This window comes from Peromyscus leucopus, chromosome 1 (genome assembly GCF_004664715.2).
Source record: "Peromyscus leucopus breed LL Stock chromosome 1, UCI_PerLeu_2.1, whole genome shotgun sequence".
NCBI classification, from domain to species: Eukaryota; Metazoa; Chordata; class Mammalia; order Rodentia; family Cricetidae; genus Peromyscus; species Peromyscus leucopus.
This window is the reverse complement of record NC_051063.1, coordinates 166,748,871-166,772,356: the sequence shown is the minus strand read 5'-3', so window position 1 is coordinate 166,772,356 and position 23,486 is coordinate 166,748,871. Positions and strand designations below refer to the sequence as shown.

Here is a 23,486-nt window from a genome sequence, read left to right as displayed (position 1 = left end):
CACTGGCTCCATGATTTGCAAAGACAGGGCCAAGTGGGGTGCAGTCTGAGAACACCCCCTCCCACCCCACGCGTTCAGTTTTGAGAGGCGGCGCAGGGGGCACACGGGCGGCAGGGGAGGGTTTTAAGGTCAGCAGGACAGCCCAGCCGTGGGAGGAGACCCAAGTCTGGTGATTCAGGGAGAGCAGGCTGGCAGCCAGAGCAGGCTCTGCGAGTGAAATGCAGCCCAAAAGCTGTTCCCAGTGCCCAGGAGAGGGCTGAGAAGGGCAGGCCCTGCCACTGGGGAACAAGACCCGCCGCCTGTGGAGCGGCGGGGGGAGCCAGGAGGTCTGAGCGAATCCACGCGGGAGAACAGACCTGAACTGGCCCGAAGGTGGAGGGAGCCGCGGGAGGAGGGTTGTATGAGGGGGTCAGGGAAGGGCGGAGGAGGGAGTCTGGAGAAACGTGAGCTCTTTTGGCCGCACCCTGAGTCCTAAGGCGAAGCAGCCAGGTGTGGTCTGCTGGAGAGAGCTGTCAGATTTCAGGGCATGAGGTACCGCCCCCTGGACGCCGGGAACTGCTGCGGGCGCCGCCTACCAACTGCTTCTGACCGCAGCCTGGGCTCAGCCGCCAGCAGCAGCTCCGCCTCCACAGCGTAAAGGCCAATGAGGACTCGGTCCGCCTCCAGGAAATGCAAATTTAGGAAGGCGGCCTCTTCGACCTCTGTAGGCCAATCAGGTCGCGGTCCGCTCGCCCCGCGTGCTCGCAGGCTCGACAAATGTCGCTGGGGGCGGGGCCTCGGGAGCTGCGGGCCATGATTGGTTACCTGCTCCTGCTCTTGGAGACCTCCAGGGGCGGATAAACAAAAGGCCCAGAGAGGTTAAGACACTCCGTCCCACGCCTGGCGTGGTGGTGCACGCCTTATAGAAGCAGACAGGTCTCTGAGTTCGAGCCTAGCCTGGTCTACAAAATGAGTTCCTGAACAACCAGAACTTATACAGAGAAACCATGTCTTGAAAAGCCGGGGGTGGAGGGGGGAGAGCGGAACCTGACCCAGCCGAGCGGTGGTGACAGTCGCCTTTAATCCCAGCACTGGAGAGGCAGAGGCTGGTGGATCTCTGAATTCGAGGGCAGTCTGGTCTACGGAGTGAGTTCTAGGACAGCCAGAGCTACACAAACCCTGTCTTGAGGGGAAAAACCCGACCCATCACACAGCCGGGTCAGGGGCCTGCGAGCGTGACAAAAGGAGAATGGAGTGGCGAGGGAATTCGGAGAGGACAGAGGCTCGGTCAGACCCTGGAGGCTGCGGGGGGCCAGCGAGGACGAGGAGGACGAGGAGGGCCACGTGGCAGTGAGACGGCGCGCCCCCTCTGGGGCCCCTCCCCACACACCCACGCGAGGGCGGCTCAGCAAGAGGCGCGCTCCTGGTGGGATTGGCTCTTTATTGGGCTCAGGGCGCGTCCAGCAGCAACAGCTTCTGCATGTACGAGTCTAGCCAGCGGCGGCGCTCCAGGGCGGCTAGCAGGCGCGCGCGCTCCCGAAAGGCTGCGTCGTCCGCTAGCGCCAGGCTGCGTCGAGACAGGGGAGTACCCAAGTCAGCCCAGGCCCGGCCGGGGGCGCGGAGGCTGCGAGAAGAGAGATGCAGTGGCTGAGCGCCAGGGCCCCATGTGCCGCCGGCCCCCACCGTGTTCTAACGTCAAGCCCTCCCCTCCCCCACTCCCCCCCCCCCGCGTGTTATCTCGTCTTCCCTTGGGGTGTCTCCTCCCATTCCCGGGTGTCAGGGACCTCACACCTACCTGAACACACCAGCGAGGGGCAGGGCAACACCTGAAGCAGGGCCGGTGCCCCAGGGCACAAGCAGTAGCAGCAGCAAAAGCAGCAGCCGCCGCTCTCGGGGGCTCCTGGACACCTGGCAGGTCTCCATCACCTGTGAACACGGGGGACAGGGTCTCGATGTCACCATCCCGCCCAGAATCTGGGAGCCCACCGTCCAACCCCCGCCACCAGGCTCCCGCGGGGCCCCCTACCGTGCAGTGGACTCAGGAAGCGATGCTCACACACACCCCCTCTTATATACCCGCACAACCCTCGCCTTGGCAGTGACGCAGGCCGGACTGGGGGCACGGGGTCACTCCACCCCACGCTCATTAGGAGCCGCCAGCGGTAATGAGAAGCCTGGTGGGGGCCTCCGCTGCCGTGGCCGCCACCAACTAATTGGGACCCAGAGCTGGTACTGAAGAAGGGGAGTGGAGGGGACAGACAGAGAGGTGGACATAAGGGGTGTGTCAGAGGGATAAAAATAGAGACTGCAGAGGGGGACCATTAGAGCACAAGTCGGGGACACAGAGAGAGGCAGAGGAGAGAGACAGCAGAGGAATCCAAGAGGAGAGAGGGAAGGAATAACCTGCAGACAGGACAGAGACCGGGTGCCCTAGGAAGGAAATAACAGGAAGAGAGGCAGGCCCCAGGGCTCTGGAGACGGAGGGGAAGGCTGAGAGGGTGTGGGAAGGACAGGCAGGCTCAGCAGACAGTCAGGGAGGGAGAGGAGGTGGCAGTGTGCAAACAGGTGAAGTCATGATGTGGGGACACAGAGGCCCTGGGCTCCCACAGACATGCGTCTTCCCGGGTCCCCCAGGGCACTGGGACAGCGTGGAGATAAGGCCCAATCCTCCATACCTGGCATGTTTAAAGGGGGTTCCCAAGGCCACCCCATAGTGCAGCTCGCCTGTCTTGCCAGACTCAGGAGGCAGGAGCAGGAGGATGACTGCAAATCTGAGATGTGTGTATGCTACATAAGACTCTTATCCAAGTAGGGGGCAAATAAAGAGGGACGCCCTCCTCCCATATAATGGTCAAAGGAGGCAGACAGGAGCCTGGACTCCTATCTCTGCAGAAAGGAGGGGTCCAAGCTTGGAATCCCAACCCTAAAGGTAGTCAGACAGAGCCCCAGACTCCTGGGTTCTGGCAAGGGTCCCCCTGGAAGCCTGGGTTCTCTAGTCTGAAGGGAACAGAGTGGTAATAGTGGGATTCAGGTGGAAAGAGACCGGGGACTTAGATCCTTGGCTTTGGTTGGGTGAATGGAGAGGGCCTAGGGCTTGTTTGTTTGTTTGTTTTCGAGGCAGGGTTTCTTCGCGTAGCCCTGGCTGTCCTGGAACTTGCTCTGTAGACCAGGCTATCCTGGAACTCACAGAGATCCGCCTGCCTCTGCCTCCCAACTGCTGGGATTAAAGGTGTTGGCTACCACCAGACAGCTGGGCCCAGGGCTTTTATATAGTTATATAGGAGAGTTTGTTTTGTGTCTGTTGGGTTGGTAGTTTTTGGAGGGTTGTTTTTGCGTATGTTTGGTTGGTTTTTATTTTTGTTTTAGAGTCACACTGTAGCCCAGGCTGGCCTCAAATTTGTGGCAGTTTTCCTACCTCAGCCTCCCAGATGCTGGGATTGAAGGCAAGGACCACCACTCCTGGCTCTTGAGACACAGTCCTGCTAGGCAGCCCAGACTGGCCTGAGTCTCACTGTCACCCAAGATGGCCTCCGCCTTCCAAGAACAGGGATCACGGGCCTGTACCATCCATACCTGGCCAAACCTTGGCTTCAAAGGGAAAACAGCCTGGTTAAATCCTAATTCCTCCTTTGCCCTAGCTATGAGGTCCCATGTCTTTGTTTCTTTAAGAACCTCAGCTTGTTGCTAGGCTCCCAGGATTCCTCAGGGAGGGGGTCAGGTGCATCCCTGTGTGCCTCTGGGACCCCAGCACCTGCCTCTTCCAGCGCCATTCAGCAGCACCTTCCTGCCTGTCTCTGTCCAGTGCCGGTCATCTGCTGTTTTGGACACCACTGAACAGGTAAGAGACCCCATGACCCAGTGACTGCCCCACCCAAGCTCACTCCTCCATCTCCAGCCCACTACAGAAGTTACTGGATCTATTGTCGGTAAACAGGGGATAGCGCTCACTGTCAGAGAGGAATCTACACCTCACATCCCTACTCGGAGACCTGGAACTCAGATCCAGACATCACTTAACCCATGGTCTGAGGATCCCACGTCCTCTCCCCTGTAACCCTTCTAGGTCCCAGTATTCAAAGTTTCTAGGCCCCTAATTTCTGGCAAGAACCGAAGACATGGACCCTCAGCCCTTCACTTTGTGGGCCTCAAAGCCCAATAGCTACCTTCTTAGGACCATGGAGTCTCCCCCTCCCTCTGACTCAGCTTGGGTCCCAGCTCTTCATTCTCAACCTCCAGTGTTAACGTCTGTGCAGTCCTGATGTTTTAAGAGCCCTGGGAGAAGGAGGTTGTCCCTTGTGCCCTTGGCCACCTGATACCCTCTGAAGGTGGAATCTAACATTTGTGGGACCTTGGAAAGGTGTCATTATGTGCCAATTTTCAAGGACCCCACTGGTAAATGCACCCCCCCCCCGGAGAATCCCTGAACTCCTGTAACCTTAGCAACCACAGTTACCACCTCACGGCCGCCAGAGACTTGCCATTGGGTTTTGCCAGAGTCCCTGGGCAGACCTGGTCCTTGGGGAGCCAGTGGGTGTGGCCTCTGGGAGTGTGCCGGCTCCAGGATGCTTTGGTGTTAACCTTTTCCTCCCCACTCCTTCCTTCCACAGCTACAGGCATCTCTGCGCCATGCAGCACTTCAGCCCCTTCTTCTTCCTCCTCCTCCTCTTCCTCCTCCATGGTCTGGGTTCCAAGGCAGCTCCCTCAACCTCTCTGCCCGTGGGCTCCGACCCCCAGGAGATAATCCAGCCCTCTAGGATGCCTGTTGCTCTAGAAAATTCTACTAGAGACAGGCCTGCCCCAGGATTCCCTGCAGCGGCTCCTCCTGAGCCCTCCAAGACACCACCCCCCAGACCCAGCCTCTCAGGTTCTCCAGAGACCCCAGTGCCTGCCCAGCTCACAAGCTCAGTCACAGAATCCCAGGATGCTTTGCAAACGAGCCCCTCCAAAGCAACACTGCCAGAATCTTCTGAGGTCCCCAAACCTGACCCGACTGCAGTTTCCCAGTCTGGATCCCCTGGAACCCAAAACCCTAATCCCTTCAAAACTTCACCCTCAGAATCTCCCAAAGCTGAACACACTGACCCTACACCAACTACACACCAAGACTCCCCTGAAATCCCCGAAGGAGGTACCCCCCAAATCTCGCCTGGTGAAGGGCCTAAGATACCAAGTCCTGGCCCCACCCAGCTCCTCAGCTCCACAGCCCGAGAGACCTATGACCCTGGTACGAACAGGACCCTAAATTCTGCATTACTACCAACCACCCATGCTGACCCCACAGAAACCCCACAGTCAGCATTTTTCGTCACCCACTCCAATCCCACCGACATCCCCCAGACACAGTTCCCCACAACCATCAACCAAAACGCAACAGAGATGGCTGTGACCTCTGCCTTAGAAATCACCACTGGTCTTCCCACCCACCCAACAGCAGCCTTCAGGGAGGAAGCCACCACATCCAGTGAGCCGGGCTTGAGTCCCAGCCCAGAATCCCCCGCAGCCACCCAGATTGCCACTCCTGGCCTGCCCACGTCAGATCCCCTAGGGACCAAAGAGCTGAATATACCCCAGAACTCAGGCCCTAAAGGGCCAGATACCCCTCCTCCCTCGGCACGGATTGCAGGCCCCCCTGCTCCTCCAGAACACCCCAATCAGGTAGCCCCTGGGGTGCCGCAGGCCCCTCAGAAACACAGCCAAGGAGAGAGAGTCAATACAATCATCGTGGTGGAGCGAGTGAAGGAGACTGGTGAGGGGCCTGGCCACGGATCTCCGAGCCGAGGGCTGGGCCTGGACCCCTGGGTCTGAGGGAGGAGGCTGGGCCTGGACCCTGGGTCTGAGGGAGGAGGCTGGGCCTGGACCCCTGGGGTCTGAGGGAGGAGGCTGGGCCTGGACCCCTGGGGTCTGAGGGAGGAGGGCTGGGCCTGGACCCTGGGTCTGAGGGAGGAGGGCTGGGCCTGGACCCTGGGTCTGAGGGAGGAGGCTGGGCCTGGACCCCTGGGTCTGAGGGAGGAGGCTGGGCCTGGACCCTGGGTCTGAGGGAGGAGGGCTGGGTCTGGACCCTGGGGTCTGAGGGAGGAGGGCTGGGCCTGGACCCTGGGTCTGAGGGAGGAGGCTGGGCCTGGACCCTGGGTCTGAGGGAGGAGGCTGGGCCTGGACCCCTGGGTCTGAGGGAGGAGGCTGGGCCTGGACCCTGGGTCTGAGGGAGGAGGGCTGGGCCTGGACCCTGGGTCTGAGGGAGGAGGCTGGGCCTGGACCCTGGGTCTGAGGGAGGAGGGCTGGGTCTGAGGGAAGAGGGCTGGGCCTGGACCCTGGGTCTGAGGGAGGAGGGCTGGGCCTGGACCCTGGGTCTGAGGGAGGAGGGCTGGGCCTGGACCCTGGGTCTGAGGGAGGAGGCTGGGCCTGGACCCTGGGGTCTGAGGGAGGAGGGCTGGGCCTGGACCCTGGGTCTGAGGGAGGAGGGCTGGGCCTGGACCCTGGGGTCTGAGGGAGGAGGGCTGGGTCTGAGGGAGGAGGGCTGGGCCTGGACCCTGGGTCTGAGGGAGGAGGCCGGGTCTGAGGGAGGAGGCTGGGTCTGAGGGAGGAGGCCCTCTGTTTAAATGGCTGTGTCATCTCTCAGGGGTGACTCTGGTCAGCCGCCCGCGAGGCTCCGTCAGTGGGTCCCTGTGCCTGTTCTTCGCGGGGACAGGGATGCTAATCGGCATATTCCTCCTGCTGTGGTGTCTCTACCGCCGGGCCTCCAGACACAGGTCCTTTGCACACCACCGGCTCCGGGACAGCGGAGATGAACCCGGTAAGTGTCTGCTCACCCCAGAAGGCCCAAACGGCTCCTTACCCAGGCCTTGTCCAGACTCAGGACAACCTTCTAAGGAACACAGACACACCCCGCACCCCCGCCACCCCGCAGGGGCTGGAGAGGCGGCTCAGCAGTTAGGAGCACTGGCTGCTCTTCCAGCGACATGGGTTCAGTTCCCAGCACCACATGGCGGCTCACCACTGTCTGTAGGCCCAGTTCCAGGGGACGAGACACCCTCACACAGACACACATGCAGGCACAACACCAGTGCACATGGAATACAGACAATCACAAACAAAACACAGACCCCTGTCCCAGGTAAGTGTAAAGCCTGACCCTACCACAGTCCCAGATTCCCAACACACACAGTCACACACACAGTCACACACACACACAGTCACACACATGCGCACACAGTCACACACACACAGTCACACACACAGTCACACACATGCGCACACAGTCACACACACACAGTCACACACACACACACACACATGCGCGCACACACACACACACAGTCACACACACAGTCACACACACACACACACATGCGCACACACACACACACAGTCACACACATGCGCACACAGTCACACACACACAGTCACACACACAGTCACACACACACAGTCACACACACACACACACACGCGCGCACACACACACACACAGTCACACACACAGTCACACACACACACACATGCGCGCGCACACACACACACACAGTCACACACACATGCGCACACAGTCACACACACACACAGTCACACACACACACACACAGTCACTCACACATACACACACACACAGTCACACACACACACACACACACACAGTCACACACACACACACACACACACCCACGCACGCACGCACCCCGGAATGTCCTCAGCTCCTTCACCCCCACCCCTCACCCCGCTCGCCCTGCAGCCCTGCACCTGGACGCCCCGAAGGACCCCCTGGACCTGTACTTCTACGGCTCGGACGCGTGGGTGCCCTCGCACATCGCCACGCAGCAGCCGCCGCCCACGCCCCCGCTGCCGCCCAAGCTGCCCCCGCCGCCCCGCGGCCCGCAGCGCCTGGAAGCCCTGTCCCCTGCCGCGCTGTCCCCCAACTTCGTCTGAGGACGGCAGCACCGCCTAGAGGAACCCCGAGCCGAGCCGAGCTCCCAATAAAAGTCACCTCACCCCAGATCTGCGCCTGTGCTTGGCGGAGGGGCGGGGGGCGGCGGAGGGGCAGGGGCGGCGGGCAGGGGACAGGGGGCAGGGGCAGGGGCGGAGGGACAGGGGGCGGCGGGGCAGGGGCGGAGGGACAGGGGGCAGGGGCAGGGGCGGAGGGACAGGGGGCGGCGGGGCAGGGGGGCAGCGGGGCAGGGGGCAGGGGCAGGGGGCGGCGGGGCGGGGGCGGCGGGGCAGGGGACAGGGAGCAGGGGGCGGGGCAGGGGCGGCGGGGCAGGGGCGGCGGAGGGCAGGGGCAGGGGTGCGGCCCAGAGCCTGCAGCGTGCACGGGAGGAGCCTGCGCCCTGCACACGCGGAGGCCGGGGCTGAGGAGCCGGGGTTCTGACCCCGCGACCCGCACCAGGTGACCCCGTCTGTACACCAAAGCGTTTATTGGGAGGGGACGGCGGGGCGGGGTTTACAGTCACGAGACGGACGCCAGACACACCCCTGCCCCGACAGCCCTCCTCGCCCAGGCCTGCCCCGTCCTGGGGTGTCTGTGAGGGGAGCACCCCGGATCTGGAGTCTTTTAGCCCCTGAGGGACACAACAAATGGTCACTGAGAAACTGGGGCAGCCCGAGCCGCCCGAAGAGTAAAGTGCAAGGATCTGGGGGAAGGGGGACCCTGAAACCACCACAGGGAAGAAGCGACAGCTTCCAGCCCTGAATCAATAGACTTGAGCGAAGACCTGAAAACCGAGTCAGAAACGGAGCACGGGCGAGCGGAGCCACGCCGGCCGTTTCCCTGGACACCGTGCTAAGCTAAGGGTAAGGACGAGGCCGGCCAAGTGCTGGTGAGGGAGGGAGGGAAGGAGGGGGGGACCTGAAACCGCCATTTCCCGCAGAAACGCTGGTGAGAATCAGTCCTTGGAATGGCGGGCTTGGAGGTTGGTTGAACCACCCTGGGTTAGGGGAGCCCTGGAACTAAGGGGGGATGACCATGAGTTTTCTGAGTTGGAGACCAGCTGAATAATCTCGGGGTAGCCTGAGAATCCCTGGGGTGCTGGGAAAAGGGGGGGGGCCTCAAAACCACAATGCAAGAGGTTGAGCTGTGTCCATCCGAGTGAAGTCCCCAAGGGAAGACTTGAAACCACACGGGCAGAACGAGCGGACAACTTTCAGGGGTGCTCGGGCGTCCTGGAAACTGCTAGTGCGCAGCTTCACCCCTGGAGGGGCAGTTGGGGGGGGAGCGTGGTCGGGCCGCACTGGGAACAGGGGGAGACTCGCGTTTGGGCCCGCGGAGGCCGGGGAGGAGGCCGGGGAGGAGGCGGCTCCCCCACGGCCGCCCAGGCTGGAGGGGCACGGAGTGGAGGCCCTGGAAACTGCCCCTCGGTGGGAGGCACACGGTCAGTAGTCCCGGACGGGGGGTGGGGGCCTCGGAGGCTGGACGGTGCTGTGCGTGGCCCCATAGGAAGGGGGCGGCGCGGGGGGCGCCCCCGGGGGCTCGGCCTCGTCCTCCAGCTCGCTCTCGTCGCTGCCCGCCAGCTGGTCGTGGCCCACGAAGCCGCACTTCTCCTCGCTCATCTCCTCCGGCTCCGCCCACGGCTGCTTCTCCCCCGAAGCAAAGACCCCGTAGAAGATGACCCCCCCATAGTGCACCAGGGAGGCGATGAGGAACACGTACTGCCACTCCTCGCGAGTCTGGGGGAGACAACACGGCAGGAGGTCAGGAGAGGGAGGTGCATCTCAGCCACGCTGCAGGCCGCCACAGGAGGATGGCCGTCTTTAAAGACACTTAGAGCGGGGCTGAGAAGATGGCTCAGCAGTTACCGGGCCTTATGGCTTTTACAGAAGACCCAGGTTCAGTTCTCGGCACCCACATCAGGCAGCTCAATGACCTGTAATTCCAAGGAGCCCGACGCCCTCTGGCCTCTGCGGGCACAGCACTCACGTGCGCGCACACACACACACACACACACACACACACACACACAACAGGAGGCCAGATGTGGCGGAGCACAGTGACAGGCGGATCTCTGTGAGTTCGAGGCCAACCTGGTCTACACAGAGCTCCAGACCAGCCAGGACTATATAATGAGACTCCGACTTAAAAAAAATAGGGTTGGTGAGATGATTCAGTGGGTAGAGAGGCTGCCAACCCTGGCGACCTGAGTTCTACCCTGGGACCCCATGGTGGAAGAGGGAACCAATGTATACTCCATACCACAAAAAAGCTCACACATGCTAATAAAAAATTAAACTAATAAAAATAGATGTTTTGCCAGGCGGTGGTGGCGCACGCCTTTAATCCCAGCACTTGGGAGGCAGAGGCAGGCGGATCTCTGTGAGTTCCGAGGCCAGCCTGGGCTACAAATCAAATTCCAGGAAAGGTGAAAAGCTACACAGAGAAACCTTGTCTCAAAAAAAAAAAAAAAAAAAAAAAAAAAAAGATGTTTTAAGAGATAAAATCTCTGAATTTGAGGCCAGCCTGATCTACAGAGTGAGTTCCAGGACAGCCAGGACTACACAGAGAAACCCTGTCTGTCTCTCTCTCTCTCTCTCTTTTTTTTTTTTTTTCTGGTTTTTCGACTTTTCGAGACAGGGCTTCTCTGTGTAGTCTTGGCTGTCCTAGAACTCACTCTGCAGCCCAGGCTGACCTCAAACTCACAGAGATCTGCCTGCCTCTGCCTCCCAAGTGCTGGGATTAATGGTGTGTGCCACCACCGCCTGGCGTGAAACCCTGTCTTAAAAAAGAAAGAAAGGAAGAAAGAAAGAAAGAGACCAATTAATTAATTAATTAATAAGAGAAAGGGAGGGGAGGGGGCTGGGTGTCAGAAGGTTCCAGGCATGCACTGGGAGGGCTGTGCTAACCTTGTGCTTGGTCATTGCGCCCACGATGATGGGGCACACCATCCCAGACAGTGTGCCCACGCCGTTGGAGATGCCCATCAAGATGCTGGCATAGCGAGGGGCGATGTCCAAGTGGTTCACGTTAAACCCTGGTGGGGATCAAGTCAGCAGCTGTCGCACCAAGTCCCCACTGCAGTCTCACACCCACCCATCTCCTCCGCTCTTCTGAGGCATTCGTTTTTAAAAAGTATACTTATTAATGTGTATGCCTGGGTGAGGGTATACACATGTGAGTGCAGGGCCCATAGAGGCCAGAAGAGGGCGCATGATCCACTACTGGCAGTTGGGTAGATGCTGGGAACCAAATTCAGGTCCTCTAAAAGAGTAGCAAGTCTTAACTGCCGAGACATCTCTCTAGCCCCCAAGAAGCCCATTTCAGGGCCCAAGCTGACTCCAATACCCCCAGCTACCCATCTGGGGTTCTCACCAGAGATGGCAAAGCCACTGAAGCCCACAGCCAGGACGAGGAAGGAGATGGCCACACCCTTGGAGTGTGAATATCCGACCACCAGCAGCAGCGTGGCTTCCATCCCGAAGCCTGCGGAGGGCCATGTCTCCCAAGTACCCGTTGTGACCCTACTGGCCATCCTGCCCACATGCCCAGCCGTGATCTCACCCCAGCCCCCTTCTATCGACCCCACCTGGCCACTCTGACCTGCAGAACACCTGACCAGTTTCCCCAAACCAGAGAGGGTCCTGCTTCCCCAAGACCCACCCAAGCCATATCTTCTGACGGCTCTGCCTTACAAGGGCCCAGTGTCCCACCTTCTGACTAAGCCACACTCCGCAAGACCCAACACCCCATCTCTGAACCCTCAGAACTCACTTCTGTGTCCCTATCACATAAGGACCCCACTCAGGTCCCCATCTCCCCTGGTCCCCATTCTCAACCATCTTGCTAGGTCCCCCACTCACAGTCTGGTGTTCCCAAGTCTCCACCCATGACCTATCTCCCCAAAACCCCAGTTGTGGCCATTTTAGAGTTATAGGACTTTAGGTTTTAGGGTTATACAGGACTCAGCTCCCCCAGTCCCAGCACCCCCATCCCCACCCCCACCCCCAGACTAGTTAAGTCTGGCTTCACCTCGGGAAGGTCCCACTCTTCCAGCTCGGTGTCATCTCTAGACCGCTCATCTGCCTACCCTTCCCACATGGTGGTCTCCAACCCTGGCTTCCCGGAAGTGTTGCACACGGCCCTTACTCCCTCAGATGGGGTCGGGTCAGCCACGCCCTGTGGCCCCCACCTCTACCCTGCCCATCAGACCCTCCCCTTTGCGCTCTGCTCCACGCGCGGGCTCCACGCGGGCTGCACCCACTCACCGCCGCAGTTCATCAGCTTTCGCACATTGGTGGTGGACATTATCCGGCGACTGCGCAGGAAGTCGGCGATCTGGCCTCCGATGGGCACGATGATGGTCATGACGAGGTGCGGCAGCGCCGACACCAGGCCCACCTGTGGGAACAGGTGGACAGGCAGCCCCTCCCCTTGGGTGAGCACAGCCTCCTCGGTCCTGCCTAGGCACGCAGGCGCGCTCTCCCTCACCCCCACCGAGCCCAGACTCCTGCACCCTAACCTTGCTGATCTCAAAGCCGAACACTTCTTCAAAGTAGGCGGGCTGCGAGATGAGCAGCAGGTAGAAGGTCCAGCTGCGGCAAAAGTTGGCCACGATGATGGCGTAGACTGGCATGGACGTGAAGAAGCGCCTCCAGGGGGTGTTAAATTTCTGGGAGGGGCGGAGGGGAGAGCAGACCATGCTAAGGCAGACACCAGGGCTTGGGAACTTCATGTCCCTTCAGGGACCCCACCCTAGCTCACTGAAGCCTCTAGCACGGGCCACATCTTCACTCCTGGGGACTTAGGAATTCTAAAACTCCAGCTTTAAGGTTGCATCACAAGGACAAAAGATGGGGCCTGACTCCCCAGAGGTTCCTTGAGTTCCAGATATTAAACCCCATGATAACCCATAAATGTGAGCCCAGTAAAATGTCTATTCAATCGCGCTACAAAGTTTAGCCGTACGCACAGCAATATCTAGCAAAATCTCAAGTTCTAATCCCCCTCTCCTGCTTTTAACCAGGCCTCATCCGTGGCTGTAACTCAGCCACCTTGTACCTAACTCTATGTCCAGTACCTGCCATTCTCGAACTCCATCCAGCCTAATATGGAATCTAGCCCAGCTAGTTTCTTTTCTTTTTCTTTCTTTCTTTTTTTTTTTTCAGTAATGGGAATAGAACCCATGACCTCATGCATGCTAGGCAAGCACTCTATCACTGAGCCACACCCCCAGTCCCTCACTGGGGTATTCTAGGCAAGTGATCTACCATTGAGCTATACCTCTAACCCACTTTTCACTTTTGAAATAAAGCTTCACTAAACTTCCCAGCCTGGCCTTGAACTCACTTTATAGCCTGACCTCGAACTTGCAATCCTCCTGCCTCAGCCCCTGAAGTAGCTGCCTGTATGGCCACACCCCATCTAGCCCCATTTGCTTGGCAGTCCTGTCCTCTCTGAGTCGCTGCACAGCTTTGAGCCAGCACACTCGGGTCCTCCCTGCCCGGTCCCACGGCCGCGCCGCACCGTAACGGGGTTCATGAGCTTGGCACTCTCTCCGATGGCATCCTCGATGTATTTCCGCTCCTCTTCTGAGATGCTGGGGTGCATTGCCGGTGACTCATAGGAGACCAGCAACCAGAACAGGTACCAAAAGATCCCGAAGCTGCCTGTGGGGGCGGGGCGGGAGGGGAGCGGGGTGACATCTGGCCTCACTCAGCCCCAGTGCCGCCCAGAACCATACATTTGAGTCCCCTCACCATAGACATAGAAGACAGAGCTCCACCCCGAATACTGCACCAGGACCCCCGCCAGGGGCATGGCAACCACTGCCCCAGCATAGGAACCTGAGGAGACAAGGAGGGTAGAGAGCAGCCCGCCCTCAGCCCTGGAATCTGCCGCATCACAGCTCAACCCCCCCACTCCGGAGCCAGTCCCCAGTCCCTGCTCACCACAAAAGGCTGTTGTCGCCAGCCGACTCCGTTCTAAGGGAGGGGCCCATTTGCTCCAGATGCCATGGCAGGCAGGGTATGTGACCCCCTAGGGAGGGAGCAGCGAGGTCAGAGGGAAGAGGTGGGGCCAGAGAGGGGGCAGGGCTTAGGGGACGGCTTTACCTCTACCAGTCCCTGCAGGATCCTCACAAAGATGACCGCGCCGTAGTGGACGCGGGCCGCTGAGGGGATCAGCATGTTGAGGGTGGAGGTAGCCACGATGGCAAAGCCAAAGACCCTGGTGGGAAGGTGGGAAAGGAAAGAGTCTAACCAAGGCAGGTGTAGAGAGGTGCTCGTGTGGTTCTGGCCATCTGGCCTTCCCACCATCGCTAGGATCTGCCCTTCCTGCCCACAACAGGCCACGAGTTGCACAGAACTCAAGGACACCGCTAAGATATGCCCTCAAACAAGGACCCTCCCAATATCCCCGAGCCAAACCCAAGGCCACACCTCTAGCTCCACCACACACCACACACACACACACAGCTGCAGTTTCTGCCACCTTGAGATGCCGCCACTGTACCTGTTAGCTGCGAATTTTTGGCATATAAATCCTCCTGGAATCTGAGTGACGATGTAGCCCCAGAAAAAGGAGCCATGTATGAGGCCGACAGTCTCTGGATCCCAGTTGAACTGAGCTTTCTGCGGGTCAAAATGCACATCACACTAACCGCTCTCCAGACTCTACCCTCTGTCAATCAGCACCCACAGATTTCGTGTCTCAGACAACCAGCAACCAGATCCCCTCCCCCTGCCCAAACCTGCCAGCCAGAGCTCACCGGAACTCCGCTCTTCCAGGTTGCTAGAGCTAGTCCTATACGGTCCTCTAACTATAAGCGCTGCTGCCTAGAAGCCTAGTGCTACTTGCTTGCTTACCTCAGTATCCCCTCCCTGAACATCCCCAAGTGTGGGAGTGACTGCCTCCTGTCTGTGGACAGACCTGTATGGGGCCTAGGCAGGGCCAAGAAGTAGCTAAATTAGGGGTGCGCCTTATTATATTGGAGCAGAGGATGGGGCTTCAGGTAAGCTACAGACCAAACCAAGATTTTTCCCCCCTTTTTCCGGTCATGGTCATGGCTTCTATAATACCCAAGTTAAAACAGCATAAATCTGAGTTTGGACAAGGCTTTCGGTGTGGGCCCGAACTAATCAGGTGGGCAAAGGCAGAGGTAAATTTGGGAAGGAGCTTGAGATAGGAGTGAAATGATATAAATGTGACCCGAGAACATAAACGCGGGACGCAGCAGTAAGAGAACTGGCTAGAAGGTCCAAAATGGACCGAGGTAATAAGTATCATACCTAATACTGGTGTGACATTTCCTAATCTGGTATGGGAAGGGGTGGAGCTTTCTTTGTATCAGGGCGGGGCTTAGGAAGGCAGGGACCGGAGTAAGGGCAGATCTGTAGGGAGGCACGCTGGGCAGAGTGTAGCTGGGAAGGAGTGTGAAGTGGCCGCGTGTGACATCACGGGCCGTGAGCAGGGCTCGCTAGAGCAGCTACCTGCACCACCACGTGGCCCCCACGGTGGGTCGTGCTGTTGTTGACCATGGACACGATGGCCACGCCCAGGTTGCAGCGGATGCCGAAGCTGATGCAGAAACCCAGACCACTCATGATGGCGATGATATAGCGGCGAGGGAGGCCAAAGCAGGTGCAGTCCAGCACAGGCGGGTCCCGCGTGTGCGTGGTCACTGGGCGCCCGTCGGCGCTCAGCTCCAGTGTCTCCGCGCCTTCCTGACGCTTCTCCAGTAACCTGCAGGGCCGCCAGAAGCAAAGTCTCAGCAGTCCAGGCCCCTCCTCCCGGGGCACAGGGGTTCCTGGCTTAACCTTGCTTTGCTGCCCTCACCAGGATCATCTCTGATCTGTCTTTCCTCCCTCCCTCCAAGAACTCAGGGTGCCCTCTCCTCCCTGTGACGGAGGAGTGCATGGAAAAACCACGTCTTTTGTCAGACCCAGAATTCTGAGTCGGAATTCCTTCCAGTGCCAGGAGTCCAGGCCACTGGAGTCAAGATCTTCAGTCACCTTCTCCCTCTCTCCACTGGGGAGTTACAGACTCCACACCACCCTTTGGAATCAAAGAGCGGGTGCCTGCGAGCCCCACCGCCAACTCCAAGATGTCCCCAGCCCCCTCTGGCAGATGCAGATCCAAGTCTATTTGAGTCAGCAAAGGTACAAAGAGGCCTGCGCAAAGGTGTCAACAGAGCAGATGCTTCGAGCCACCTCGGCTATATATACAGACAGCCCCCTCCCCTCCCCCTTCCCGTGATCGCCCTGCTTCAAGGCCCCAGATATGTGGGTTTGGGGAGTCCCCGATGGTGCTGAGTCCAGCAGTCCAGTTTGGGGCCCCTGGGGACTCTGGGGTTCAGACTGTCAGCCTAGGGAGCAGGGAGGGGGAGTGGTGGCTGGTGTCCTGGCGGGGGACAGATGGTAGGGAGATTGGCGCATTCATTCCCCAGCGTGACTCGCCTCCGCCCGATCTGCATCCAGGATTGAGTCTGTGATGATGGATAGAGCTCAAGGAGGGGCTGTCTCCCAGCCAGAGAGGCTGCTGGAGGCAGGAGGGCCTGACCTGGAGACAGGTGGGGAGAGTGCTGAGATGGAGAGGCAAAGAGTGGGACAGGAACATGGGGAGTAGACGGAGAACTGGGGGGACCTAATGAAAGGGGAGAGACTCAGAGAGAGAAAGAGAGAGCACAAAAGATAAGAAACCCAGAGTGGGGGGATGACGGAGACCTAGAGAAAGGAGAGAAGGTCAGAGAAAGACAGAGACTCAGGGGAGAGAGAAGGAACTCCCTGACTTTAAGTAAGAGACACAGAGGTGGGGTGGGAAGGGCAGAGAGCCTCTGATATTGGGAAATGGAGAGATGAGGAGACATCGGGGACAGATGATCGGAGGCCAATGAGGTGCCTGAAGTATGGGGACCTTGAGAGTTCAGCGTGGCCCCTCTGAGGCGGGTAGGCAGCCAGGGGATCCGGCTGGATCCCAGGAAGGGGTGAGAACAGATGGAGGCGAGGGAGACTGGGACGGGGGAGGAAAGAACAGCCAGACGGCCTGGGGGGAGGGGCGGCGGACCAAAGAACACAGCCCACAGCCCCATCCTGAGACTTGAGGAGGTGGGGAGGGGCGGGCAAGAAAGGGGTGGAGGTAGGAACCAGGCGTGGTGGTTCACGCCTGTAATCCCAGCACTTGTGAGGCTGAGGCAGGAGGATTACTGCGATCTCCAGACCAGCCTGGGCCACAGTGTGGGACAAGTGAGGGAGAAGAGAGATGCAGCCCAGTTGGCAGAGCACTTGCCAACATGTGGGGAGGTCTGAGTTCTACCCCAGCACCGAGAAGCCAGGTACACTGACTGGCACACATCTGTAATCACACTTAGAAGCGGAGGCAGGAGGATCAGAATTCAAGGTCATTCAGCCTGAGTTACACCAGACTTAGTCTCAACAAAACAAGCCATATGGTGGCGCTCGCCTTTAATCACAGTACTTTAAGGCAGAGGCAGGATCTCTCTGAGTTCCAGGCCAGCCAAAGATGCACAGGAGCCTGTCCAAAAAAAAAAGTGGGGGGTCTGGAGATAGAAAGAGAGAGGGTGTAGACAGAGTCCGAGAGCTGGGAATCAAAGCCCCCAGGATGAACGACATGGGGTAGAAGGACCCCGCATGTTCCCCTCCACAGAGCATTCCCTGTGAGAGTGGAATTTGACCCAGGCTGATTTCTGATATTTGACTGACTCTGAAACTGCAGGCAAGGGTCTAGCCCCAGAATTTTGATATTTGTTGTGTGTATTAGATGTCAGATCTCTCCAAGCCAGGCTTTTCAAACAGGGATCCTGAGTATCATACGAGACGGGACACAGGCGGCCACCGCACAGCGCAGTGCAGCTGGGGCCAGGCAGTGATCAGGAGTTCAAGGGCCAGCCTGGGCTACCGGAGACCTTGTCTCAGAATAGCAAGAGTCACAGAGAAGCCCCGTCTCCTCTCTGAATGACCCCACTTAGGCCAAGGACTTGGTGAGGGGAGGTGTCCCTTAGGGTGGAGTTCCCCAAAGGAAGCCGAGTCTCAGCTGCTCTCTGAAGGGCCTCCCCACTCCCGCATCTTCCCTATGCCTTGGTAGATTTCTGGTTTCTTCCTATCATAGAATTAGGAAACTGAGACTTCAAAAACAGATGTCACAGGTCCAAGGTCACACAGGAGGAAAGCAACTTGGGCCTGATCCATTCCTGACCCCCAGCACTGCCCTGCCCAGAACCTGGCCGGAAGAAGCAAAACGCCCTGGCTCCCGGCTCCTCTTTGTCCGAAGACACCCTGGGTTATCTTGGTCCAAAAGACACCCCCAGCCCCCAGCTAGCACCAGCCTTCTCCATCTCCAGGAACATCTGTAGCTCTTATCCCGTTCCAGGCTTGGGAAGAATGATCTGTGTTCAAATGATAAGTGTGGTCCTCAGCCATCGATGCTCACCCCCTCTGTCAAAGTGAATTCTGGTTCTGTAAGCAAATAAATGCTTGCCACCTCCCCAGCTTTATGTTGCTTCTCCTGGGGTCTCTGAGTTTGGAGAGGAAAGGCAAGGCTGGGGGCCGGAAAGGAAGTGGAGAGATTGAGAGGGAGGGCCTAAAGAACACCCCCCTCCCGCTCTCACCCCTGCAGCCCCCCCACCAGCACGTCTTTCTCTCCCCTGACTTCACACTGGTGTATTTTGAGAAACTCGTGAAAGGAGGCGAGAAAAAAGGGTGGGGAGGGGATGGGGATTGGAAAACTAGGAGAGGTGAAGCCATCTCAGCTCCCCCAACCCCCCCACTGCACCTCCTGCCTCCCTCTGTCCACCTCACCCCTATCCCTCTCCTCTGGTGTTACCAGAGGGTGGGGTAACTTGGGAGCCAGGATGTGAGCCACAGTAAGCTGGACTGTCGGACTGACATTAGACTCAGGCGGCCCAGGGAGATGGACCGAGGACCACGTAAGGATGGACCAGGGCCCTGGATGGAGGAAGCGGGCCCTAAGGGCGCCATGCCCACGAGGCCATCTCCTCCCCGCACCGTGAATAGATATTTTTAGGTTTCTGGAGAGCTGAGTAATTTCTCTGACTTGGAGCCAGAGCTGGGGTTGGGGGTGAGGCTGGGAGGTGTCCAGGCTACCTCAAGGGACACTGGGGTCACTGGAATCATGGTCCTGGGTGGGAGCAAATCTCACACAGTTCTAGCCTATATCCCTTGGGAAGTCCACATTACCTCCCAAGATTAATTTGGTTTTGTGGCCTGAAACTCCCTCACCACCCCCTCCTGAACCTGGGATACCCCAGCTTTTTCCTCTCGGCTTAACCCCCCTCAAGGACAAGAACCAACAGCCCCAATCCGCTTTAGCTCCAGATTAAATGCCTCTAGGGACAGAATCTGAGAAAGAGGATGAAAAGAGATGGGAGAGCAGTCCAGGGGAACAGTCAGAGATTCCAAGAGAAACAGAGACCCGAGTGGGGGCCAGCGGTCCAGAGAGGAAGAACGGGAGGGCCGTGCGAGAGGCGCAGAGTCAGGACCGATGGACAGCTAGTGAGCTCCATGGCTCCTGATCAGAGGGAAGGGACAGACGAGGAACCCAGAGAGAGGAGACAGGTGGACAGACACCCAGAGAATAGGGAGGGATACACAATCTCAAAGAAAAGTCAAGCCCAAGGTGGGGTGAGGTGCAGGGGAGGAAGAGGATGGTGGACCAGGCAGTGGGAGGCCAGCGTCGACAGGGCGGAATCCTGGACAGATGGGTGGGCCTCCCCACAGTGCCGGGGTGTCATCTCTCTTCTCCCTCTGTCCGTCTGCTCCGGGGTGGAAAGGAGGCGTCCTCACCCTTCCCCTCCCAGGAACCCCACCAAGCTCACCGGTGCAGCCTCCCCAGGGCGCGCCCCGCCAGCTTCCGAAACTCCTCTTGCCGGAACTCCATGGTGGCTGTGCCCACGCGGGTCCCCTGCCAATCCCCCCGCCCGCGGGCCCGGGCGGCCGCGTCCGGGATCCCGGGGTCCGCCCCGGCCCGGCCCGGCCCCGCAGCTCCGCTTGGGGGGAATCAGGCTGAGAGTGCCAGTTGCCCCGGGCTGGTGCGGGACTCGACGTCGGGGGGCGGGGCGGGGCGGGGCATCACGCCCACCCAACGAGGCCCCACCCCTTGCAGGCAGGGCCCGCCCTCTCCTTCCCCAGTTACCTGGGGGCTGTAGGCCAGTAGGCTAGGCCTCTTGCCTTGCAAGCTAGACCCTGTCTCTCCTTCAAACTCTCCCATCCCAGAGCCTCCACCTGGCCATCTCAAGGCCACGCCCTTGGAATTGAACTCTGAGTTGCCTCGAAACCCGCTACAATCCAGTTCTCAAATAACTCTGGGTCCCTCCTTCCCACATCCCTGCGCTCCTGAGCTCACTTCCCCATCTGATCTTCGGCTTTCTCATTTTCTTTTCTTTAAAAATATTTTTTTTTTGAGCTGGGAGGAAGTGATGCAAGCCTTTAATTAATCCTGGGACTTGGGGAGGCAGAAACCCTGTCTCAAAAAACAAACAAACAAAAAACAGCTGGGTGATGGTGGCGCACACCTTTAATCCCAGGACTTGGGAGGCAGAGGCAGACGAATCTTTGAGTTCCAGGCCAGCCTGGTCTATAGAGCCAGTTCCAGGACAGCCAGGGTTACACAGAGAAAAACCAAAATAAACAAAACCAAAAGTTAGGGTTTTTTTGTTTTGTTGTTGTTTTGTTTAGGGCTGGGCATGGTGGCGCATGCTGTTCATCCCAGCACTTGGTAGGCAGAGGCAAGTGGATCTCTGAGTTCGAGACCAGCCTGGTCTATAGAGCAAATTCCAGGACAGCCAAAGCTACACAGAGAAACCCTGTTTCAAAAAAAAAAAGTTGTTTTTTTTTAAATTTAATTCTATGTATGAGTGTTTTACCAGCATGTCCGTCCGTGCTCTACCTGTAAGCCTAACACCGTGCACACCTAAAAGTAGCATTGAATTCTCTGGAACTGGAGTTGTGAGCGTCCACGTGGGTGCTGGGAACTGAACCCAGGGCCTCTGGAATCGCCACTGAGCTATCTCTCCAGCCCCTCCTTTCATTTTTGGGGCCATACTAGGGATAGGACCCAGAGCCTCACACATGCTAGGCACGTCCCCATACCTCACTCTGCAGCTCAGGCTGGCCTTGAACTCACACATGCTAGGCACGTCCTCATACCTCACTCTGCAGCTCAGGCTGGCCTTGAACTCACACATGCTAGGCACGTCCCCATACCTCACTCTGCAGCTCAGGCTGGCCTTGAACTCACACATGCTAGGCACGTCCCCATACCTCACTCTGCAGCTCAGGTTGGCCTTGAACTTATGATCCTCTTGCTGCAGCCTCCTGTGTAGCTGGTGTTACAGGCTGTGCCGCTGGACTGGCTTTCCCCATCCTTTTCGGATTCCACTATTCTCCTTGAGTTCTACTTTTCCTCGGGGTGTGTCCGCACCCCATCCTTCTCTTTCCTCCACCTTCACCCCTTTGAATTCCGCTCCCTACGACGAGGCCCACCAACACTGCCCTTGGTGTCCAGTGATTCCCTCTGCACTCGCCTAGAATAGCTCTAGGCTCTATGACACTCTTTTGAGTCTGGGCCCCATCAGCTGGGTCCTATCTCCTCCCTCTGAGTTCTACCCTGCCCCCCCCCCCCCGGACGTGTCCCCCTACTCCCGCGGACGCTATGTTCTGTCTCTGCCTTCTGGGGTCTGGCTCCTCCCCTTAAGCCTGTTCTAGCTGTGGCTTCCACTCGGGCCCCAGGATCTGTCCCCACCCACTGAGTCCTCTCCCCACCAGTAGACCCCAGTTCCATCCCTTGGGGGGAACACCAACTCTGCGGTGGCCCTCAAACCCTGACGCCCACCAGACCAACGCTTTTCCCGGTGCGCCCCCAGCTCCAGGCCTCAGCAGGGTCCTGCTTTCCCCACCGTCTCTCTCTTCCCGTGCCGGGCCACAAATGCATTTGGGATTAAATTTTCATGAGGCGGCCCGGGAGGGGACGAGAGAAGCCGATCGAGCGGCAGGCGGGCTCGGAAGATCTGGCTCGGCTCCGACGAGTCCCCGCGGAGGAGGGAGGCGGCTGAGGCGCGCACACGCGCCACCTGGTGGCCGGAGCGTCCCGGACGGCGTGCGGAGGCGGCGTCCGCGGCTCCCGGCCAGGTGTGAGGGAGGAGCAGATGGCGAGGAGGAGGGAGTGGGAAGGGGGCCCCGCCGCTGCCAAATCCCGGGCAGTCGCCCGCACCGTCACCATGGCGACGGAGGAAGGAGGAACGCACCCAGCCTCAAGCTTTTCCAGGACCTGGAAACCAGTCCTCCAGTGGCCCAGGCATGGCCTCTGTCTGGACAACAGGCTCCAGCGACCGCGCTTGAAAGTTAGCCCCCTCTCCCCACCGCCCCGTTTCCATTTGCTTCTAGATGTGGTTGTCCTAGCTAAGAAGCCTTAGGGCTTGGGTTTCCTTGCGCCCTCACGTGGGCAGGGCTCGCTAGTTTGCTTGACGGTATCCTGGGGTGGGATAGATGTCGCTGTTGTACGACTAGAGACTAGCGTGGAACTTGTCATCCTCCTGCCTCAGCCTCCCGAATGTCGTGCAGGCATACCCAACAAGGATAGACACCCTTCTGACTTGACCAACTTTTCTCAGCAACAGTACGGCCATGTTATTGTTGTTGTAGTTTTCTTCGACACAGGGTTTTTTTGTGTAGCCCTGGCTGTCCTGGAACTCACTGTGTATAGTGACTGGAACTCAGAAATCCCCCTGCCTCTGCCTCCTGAGGGGTGGGATTAAAGGCGTGTGCCACCACTGCCCGACTTGTTTTTAATTAAAAAAAAAAAAAAAGTGTGTGTGTGTGTGTGTGTGTGTGTGTGTGTGTGTGTGTATGCCAGGCAGTGGTGCATGCTTTTAATCCCAGCCCCCTGGAGGCAGAGTCAGGTGGATCTCTGAGTTCGAGGCCAACCTGATCTACAGATCGAGTTCCAGGACACACAGAGAAATCCTGTTTTGAAAAACCAAACAAAACCTAAAAACTACATATATATTTGGGGCTGGAGAGAAGGCTCAGTAGTTAAGAGCATTTGTAACTCTTGCACAGGACCTGGGTTCAGTTCCCAGCACCCTTACTGGCGCCCTCTTTTGAATTCAGCAGGTACAACAGTGTACATGCAAATAAACCGCTCATAAGCAAATAAATCTGAAATCTGTGTGTGTGTGTGTGTGAGAGAGAGAGAGAGAGACAGAGAGACAGAGAGAGAGAGACAGAGACAGAGACAGAGACGGAGACAGAGACAGAGCGCACACACCTCCGGAGGTTAAAGGACCTTTTGGGAGTCAGGTCTCCCTACCATGGGTTCCTGGAATGAATCTCCTGTCATCAGGCTCAGCAGTGAGCAGCTTTACTCAGGGAATCCTCTGGACTGCCCAGGTGTGATTTTTTTAATGTTTTAGCTGTTTGTACTCTCTTTTCTCCTTTTGCAGGGCCAGGGAGTCTCAGAGCACATTTGAAATAACTGTGCATGGGTCTGGGACAAGGTTGTGGCCAGACTTTTCTCAAGAGTCAGCTTTTGACTCTGGAGAGGTGGCTCTATGTAAATA

General features: G+C 58.3%; 3 protein-coding genes across 5 annotated transcripts; 1 reads left to right on the top strand and 2 right to left on the bottom strand.

Annotated features, from left to right (window-relative positions):
• Positions 1-1,369: 1,369 nt before the first annotated feature.
• Positions 1,370-3,146, bottom strand: Pth2 (parathyroid hormone 2). The gene is made up of 2 exons (XM_028861861.2): positions 1,775-3,146; positions 1,370-1,603 (listed from the first exon to the last, which is right to left on the bottom strand). The coding sequence occupies exons 1-2, from the start codon at positions 1,939-1,941 to the stop codon at positions 1,429-1,431; spliced, it is 342 nt and encodes a 113-aa protein (XP_028717694.1). The 5' UTR covers positions 1,942-3,146; the 3' UTR covers positions 1,370-1,428.
• A 228-nt stretch (positions 3,147-3,374) lies between these two features.
• Positions 3,375-7,968, top strand: Gfy (golgi associated olfactory signaling regulator). Of its 2 annotated transcripts, XM_037200730.1 has the most exons (4): positions 3,375-3,817; positions 4,587-5,725; positions 6,596-6,769; positions 7,706-7,968. In XM_037200730.1, the coding sequence occupies exons 2-4, from the start codon at positions 4,606-4,608 to the stop codon at positions 7,897-7,899; spliced, it is 1,488 nt and encodes a 495-aa protein (XP_037056625.1). In that variant the 5' UTR covers positions 3,375-3,817; positions 4,587-4,605; the 3' UTR covers positions 7,900-7,968. The 2 variants fall into 2 exon arrangements, with proteins under 2 accessions (XP_037056625.1, XP_028717684.1); XM_028861851.2 differs by having other exon boundaries at positions 3,375-5,725.
• Positions 7,969-8,367: 399 nt separating this feature from the next.
• On the bottom strand, positions 8,368-19,976 carry Slc17a7 (solute carrier family 17 member 7). 2 transcript variants are annotated; one of them, XM_028861866.1, is made up of 13 exons: positions 19,746-19,976; positions 15,385-15,637; positions 14,761-14,835; positions 14,408-14,526; positions 14,008-14,122; positions 13,846-13,933; positions 13,654-13,740; positions 13,421-13,563; positions 12,417-12,566; positions 12,163-12,295; positions 11,270-11,380; positions 10,804-10,931; positions 8,368-9,633 (listed from the first exon to the last, which is right to left on the bottom strand). In XM_028861866.1, exons 1-13 carry the CDS (start codon positions 19,805-19,807, stop codon positions 9,340-9,342), a joined length of 1,758 nt encoding a protein of 585 aa, XP_028717699.1. In that variant the 5' UTR covers positions 19,808-19,976; the 3' UTR covers positions 8,368-9,339. The 2 variants fall into 2 exon arrangements, with proteins under 2 accessions (XP_028717699.1, XP_028717698.1); XM_028861865.1 differs by lacking the exon at positions 14,761-14,835.
• Between the last annotated feature and the right edge of the window lie 3,510 nt (positions 19,977-23,486).